Source organism: Eretmochelys imbricata, chromosome 4 (assembly GCF_965152235.1).
Source record: "Eretmochelys imbricata isolate rEreImb1 chromosome 4, rEreImb1.hap1, whole genome shotgun sequence".
In the NCBI taxonomy this organism is placed as follows: domain Eukaryota; kingdom Metazoa; phylum Chordata; order Testudines; family Cheloniidae; genus Eretmochelys; species Eretmochelys imbricata.
Genome location: NC_135575.1, coordinates 30,840,283 through 30,846,499, shown reverse-complemented (window position 1 = coordinate 30,846,499; position 6,217 = coordinate 30,840,283). Strand labels below are relative to the sequence as shown.

Here is a 6,217-nt window from a genome sequence, read left to right as displayed (position 1 = left end):
GAATCCCATTCATAGGTACTTAACTCTTCCCATGCACTGGATGCCTCACTAGTGGCGGAGAATTCCACTGTATGGCAGGATATACATAAAAGTTTATCTGTGGCTCTAACCCTAGGTATCTAAAGAGGCAGACGGGCCTGGAGGCATTATCAAAAGTACCTGGGTGCTCAATGCCCATTGACTTCACTGGAAATTGAGTGCTCCTCTTTAGACATCCAAATACCTTTTAAAAAAATGTGCCTCCTTGTCACCAGAGATGCTTAGCACAACCATCAAATAGTCTTCTCCCTCTAAAATAGAATGTATTATAAAGTGCTGTAATTGTCAGATAATTGCAACTTTCACTAAGCAAAGTACGTTCAGGATCCATGTAGAGTAATTTCTTACAAAAATAAGAAGCTCTGGTATTGTAACTTATAAAAACGCACCCATCACTAATTCTTTGTGGTGTATGTACAAAAAAATATACTACCGCTTTTGACCAAAGTTAGTGACCCCTGCCTTCCCCCCAGAACATTACTTCAGCAAATTCCAGTATTCTCCTCTCCCAGGCTAAAGTATGAAAATGACCTTATCTTGCACTGATATAGAACTGGTTGACTTTCCCATCAGAATACTGATTTGTCAAAATGTTAAACATTCTGCAGAGATGGTACAATTTTGATGAAGGTCAGATGAAAAGCAGGCCGGGTTCTAATGGAATCCTGCCAGGTTTTCTGCCTGCTGCCTGGTGGACTGATGAGGACCCTGGGAGTGCTGGCTCCCAAGCTCATGGTCCCTTGACAGCCTGAGCATCCAGGATAGCCAGCCATGGTAACTACCTCTGAGAGAGAGGCTCCATGGTTTTTCCTTTTTTATGGAGAACTTCAAAATTTAAGCTCTTGTTTTAATTCTGAACAAAATCAAACTCTGAGGTAAATAATCCTGTCTGAGGATTTCAGTTTCTCAGCACAGCTATCTAGTAGGATGGGAAATGAATTCATAAATCAAGGGTGCTTCACGGAGAATATCCTGCCACTACATGTTCCAATTTTAACAGCTGACTTAGGTACATAGGAATTGCCATACCGGATCAAACAGTAATGTCTTTGGTCTCCTATCCTGTCAGAGGTTCATACCAGGTCATTCAAAGAAGATTGCAAAATGCCTAATGGAGTTATGGAAAAATCTGTCTAGGAAAGCTTTTTTTCTCGCTCCTGGTAAAATGTCTACAAGAGGTTTTAGCTGAGTTTGCCAAATAATTTTCACGGAAAGTTTGGGGGACTTCTTGTGTAGACCTACACAGAGGCTGCAATAAACAGTTAAAGGTTTGAGCTTGAGAAGTGTGAGCAGTGAGAACCCTTATTAATGTTAACTCAGTTGGAAACACTGTCCTTGCCCCTCAATACATGACTGGAGCCCTTATGGCCATGGTACCCTGTGGCTACAACGGGTAACTGTCCTGAGACTCTTTGGAAGAAATGGGAATGTCTTAAAGAAATCCAGCCTCAGGCCTGAGTCTGGGGTAAGCAGGCAGCAGCTGGGCAGTCCCTGCAACAAACCCTGTTGTGGCAGTGAAGAAATGTATCATGGCCAACTCTTGCAATAGCTGGTATCATCTTTAAAGTCCTGGCCCTTGGAATTATGTGATTCATGAGACTCTCATTGTCTTTTATGTCTTAAAAGCTGTTTCTAGCTCCCCTGTTCAAGGGCAGAAACCTAAAACGTGACCTGTGAGCACTCACCAGGCTCAAGCCCCAAGGAAAATGACACGCGCCCTTCCCCCGGCCCCCACTAAGCGTTTAATGCTCCTAATTTTTAAAGGTTTCAGAGTAACAGCCATGTTAGTCTGTATTCTCAAAAAGAAAAGGAGGACTTGTGGCACCTTAGAGACTAACCAATTTATTTGACAGGTTTCAGAGTAACAGCCGTGTTAGTCTGTATTTGCAAAAAGAAAAGGAGTACTTGTGGCACCTTAGAGACTAACCAATTTATTTGAGCATGAGCTTTCGTGAGCCACAGCTCACTTCATCAGATGCATCTTTTTGCAATTTATTTGAGCATAAGCTTTCGTGATATGCATCCGATGAAGTGAGCTGTAGCTCACGAAAGCTTATGCTCAAATAAATTGGTTAGTCTCTGATTTTTAAAGCCAGCACCAAGCGTGGGGTGGAGGGGGGGTGACTCATGCTTTCTGGACGCCAGAGTTTGGTAACGCTGCTAGCTGCACCAGCATGCCCCCGCTGCGCTGAGATAAGCCCGTGAGGGGGGGGGGCGGAGATAGCTGGAGGCAGGCACTGGCCAGAGGCCCCAGCTTCCCCCAGGAACGGGTGTTGATGGAACAACATGAACCGCGCACCCACCACACCCAAGAGCCTGGAAGGGTGACGTCACTTTAAGTGTGGGCGGAGTCTCCATGGAGGAATGGAGTAGCGGGTTGCCCGCTCCTGTCAGTCAATCAACACTGCCAGCCCCTCTCCATCGCGGGCATATGATTGGTCCTGGCGCCTCAGCTACGGTCCCCTCTCCACTCTGCGGTGATTGGCTAGTCGTGGGATCCGGGTTCCCGGATGTGGGCACGTTGGGCGGTTATAAAGCGCTCGCGGAAGGCGGGAGCGGGTGCAGTTTGAATCGCGGCGGGTGCAGGAGTGGTGGTGTAGTTGGGTACGCTCGGTGTGTGTGGGACGCTCGCTCTCTCCTACCCCACCCCGTGTGGACCTGCAACAAAGCTCATAATGGTAAGAGAGCCGCGGAAACCGGCCTCGGTAGGGCGTGCAGCTGCGTCGCCTTGGGGCGGCAATGGTAGAAGCTGAGGTGAACGAGCGGTGGCGGGGTGGGGGTAGACGCACAAGAGGTTAACGAGTGGGTGGTAGCGGTTGTACGAGTGGGAGGTGCTAGTTAATGCTAAACCTGTCGCGTGGGGGGGGAGAGGAGAGGGTGGTGCACGCGCACTAGTGCCGCCGCCGGGGGTGGGGAGGGAGAGTGGTTGGGGCGCATGCGCTCGAAAAGCCGTTCGTGTCGCCAAGTGTGGAGGAGTAAGGCTCGCGCGCGCATTGGCGCTGGCTAGAGGTTGGAGGCGCATGCGCGGGGTGGGCGCGTGGCGCGTCTTCCGCTCGCACGTAGGGCGCCGGCTGCCTTCCACACTGTGGCGTGTGGTGCTGCTCACAGTCTCTCTTTGCGTTAGGCTGGCGGTAAAGCTGGGAAAGACTCTGGAAAGACCAAGACGAAGGCAGTGTCCCGATCACAGAGAGCCGGTCTGCAGGTGAGGACTGGACTAATTGTCAGTTTACAGCACACCCCCCCGAAGTGGGAGGGGTTTGCTTGAGGGCCCTCCAGAGTTAGAAGGGAACGTGCCTTTTATTGCAAATCTTGTGATATCTGGTGGTTTATTTTAAAAGCCCCAGCTCCTCACATGTGATTACATGATTAACTTCAGCTCCTTTTCCTCATCTTGAGACAAGAATGCCAAGTTTTTATGGTTTCTGGGCAGAACCTCTAGTGTCCTCGTTTAAATCTAATTATGTAATCTAATCTCTATTTTGTGAGAGGCTGACTCTTACCCCTCAGATGACTGGGTTTGGCTAAGACAGGCCTCCAGCAAGTTTTGCTGGGGAGGGGGGACTGAAAGTATGCTATAAATAGCAGCAGCCGCCACAGACCTCATTATACAGAGGGTGATGGGATAGCCATGCCAGTGTAATCTCAGATGAGATGGAGATCCTGCTAGAAGCACACTCAAACTGCTATCTTGAATGCAGACATACTTATGCCATATATCCAACATCAGCTTGGTCTTTTTTGTTGTTTTCCCTGCGTGGATGTTATACATAAGAGGTGTAAGGATTGCAGCTTTACAGGCACTCTTACTGCAGTGATGTCTGCAACATAGTCTTATCTATTCTGATCTTTTGCAGTTCCCTGTTGGCCGCATCCACCGACATTTGAAATCTAGGACTACCAGTCATGGACGTGTGGGGGCCACAGCTGCTGTATACAGTGCTGCCATCCTGGAGTACCTGACAGCTGAGGTGAAGTTGATGATGGGGAGATGTGGAAGACAGCTGACACTGCTGGAGCTGCATAATGACCAGGGCTGCTTGTATTCTGTGATCATGGAATTTGTTGTAGAGTTGTGCTCTAGAACCTCTGCTTCAATCTTTTGTGTTACAAATTCACTTTAGTTAGCAAAAATGTAAACTAATGTCCCTGAGGCTTGGTCTCCACTAAAAAGTTAGGTTGAGACAGCTACATTGCTCAAGGGTGTGAAGAATCCACACCCCTGAGCAGTGTGGTTATGTACACCACAGAATAGATTGGCTTAATGCTAGGTCAGTGAAAGAGGTCGTCTGTTGATCTAGCTGCTGCTTCTCCAGGAGGTGGATTACCTATGCTGATGGGAGAACCCTCCTGTTTGTGTAGATAATGTCTACACTTGAAATGCTGCGGTGACAGCACAGTAGCTGTGTTGCTGTAGCATTTAAAATGTAGACAAGGCCTCATCAGCGGACCTGAAACTGGCTTTAAGATGTGAGCTACCCCAGTCATGTCACATGGAGGGGCATGGACTCCCTGACTGAAATTGTGGGACTTGCCATTTTTTCCCAAGATGCCACAGAACTCTGCATTTTTGTTGCAGAATGAGTCTCTTCAACTATAAGCTGTCACTCTTCATTCTCATCCCTTCCACAAGAGAATCTCACAAGGCAATCAGTAAACCCAACTTAATGGTGCATGCTACAGAATGTAGTTACACAAGGCCCTGATGACACTCTGTGTAGCCTAGCCTATGGTGCCTGCCATATATTGTTTTGGAAATGTCATTAACTATTGTAATCTGTGCATGATGGGTAGGCACTGAAAGTGCTTTTGTCTGCAGGTTCTTGAGCTGGCAGGAAATGCATCCAAAGACTTAAAAGTGAAGCGTATCACTCCCCGTCACTTGCAGCTTGCAATAAGAGGAGATGAAGAATTGGACTCTCTCATTAAAGCAACAATTGCTGGTGGTGGTATGTAGCTGCAACTCAATACTATTCGAACTAAACTTAAAGTCAAATAGGTTTCTTGCTGCTGATTGCTTTTTACAAACATCATACACAAATAGAATACTGTCTGTTTCAAATGATACAGGGAAAATCCACTTCAGCCTTGCCTTAATCTTGTGTTTTTTATCTTAGGTGTAATACCACATATCCACAAATCTCTTATTGGAAAGAAAGGACAACAGAAAACTGTCTAAAGGATACCAGTATTCCTTGTTATCTCAGGACTCTTACTAAACAGTTGTCCAGTGTTGGTGATTCCAGTGGACTGTATCTGTGAAACACAGTTTTGCCTTTTATAACTCTGAGAAGCTAAAGCTCACTGAGCATTCTAACAAACCAAATTTCTGCATTGAAGTCTTAACCATATTTAAGTGTTACCATAGCTTCAAAGAAGCTGTTGTATCTGTAGGGGTTTTTGATTGAGCTGACTGTTTTAGATCTGTTTGATTTTAATGTGAAGCAGAAGTTAAAGGAAATGTTTGGTTTTGTACAGACTCTTGATCCACTTGAGTGGAAGTATTCAATAAATGTTATATCGATACTAGTCTGTGTATTCGCTATTGCTATGCTTTTTGATAGCAGCTCTTAAGACTGATCAGACCCAGTTCTTGACCAAGGAAATGTATGTTCTGCTGCTATAAATTGTAAAATGCCTTAATTTGATTCAAGCAAGCTCTGTTGGCAGAATATCATTCTGCTTCAATGCTGATCCTACTTAGTGACCCCTTATGATCTGTAACTAATCAAGCAATGTAGATTGTAAACTTAAAGCTATTTAATGGGCCATATCAAGCTCCATGCCACATACTGATTTTGGGGGGGAATTAATCTGTATTCCAGGGTGCTCCCTCTGCTTACTATCTTCAGTACTGGCCTATATAAATGGCCCCAAAGCCTATAAAATACTCAGCATTTAAAATAAGTAACCTTGTGCTAGACTGCCCCAAGTGAGTAAAGATTTCTAAGGCTTGTTTTCACTTTTACGAACTATGTTAACATCAGCAAATAACAAATGATGCCTCTAAGTGTCCTCTGAGCTTGCTCATACAGGTGAAAATGATCAATTACGGAGTACAGAAACCTTGTTCTCAGTAGGGTCTCTGTTGCCATCACAAGTGAAATTGCAGCAGGTTTGTGGTATGAACCCCTGCAGATGCAGCAGTGGAAGTTAAGATGAATTCTGGAGAGCAAATTTT

At 45.8% G+C, this 6,217-nt stretch overlaps 1 protein-coding gene across 1 annotated transcript; it reads left to right on the top strand.

Annotated features, from left to right (window-relative positions):
• Nucleotides 1-2,527: 2,527 nt before the first annotated feature.
• On the top strand, nt 2,528-5,565 carry H2AZ1 (H2A.Z variant histone 1). Its single transcript, XM_077815072.1, has 5 exons — nt 2,528-2,717; nt 3,164-3,241; nt 3,894-4,007; nt 4,856-4,985; nt 5,154-5,565. The coding sequence occupies exons 1-5, from the start codon at nt 2,715-2,717 to the stop codon at nt 5,213-5,215; spliced, it is 387 nt and encodes a 128-aa protein (XP_077671198.1). The 5' UTR covers nt 2,528-2,714; the 3' UTR covers nt 5,216-5,565.
• Nucleotides 5,566-6,217: the final 652 nt, after the last annotated feature.

What these genes read in the sequence shown, in the direction of transcription:
- H2AZ1 (XM_077815072.1), top strand. An exon ending in TGGAGTACCTGACAGCTGAG is followed by an intron (nt 4,008 to 4,855) that starts GTGAAGTTGATG and finishes TTTTGTCTGCAG; the next exon opens with GTTCTTGAGCTGGCAGGAAA. An exon ending in AGCAACAATTGCTGGTGGTG is followed by an intron (nt 4,986 to 5,153) that starts GTATGTAGCTGC and finishes TTTTTATCTTAG; the next exon opens with GTGTAATACCACATATCCAC.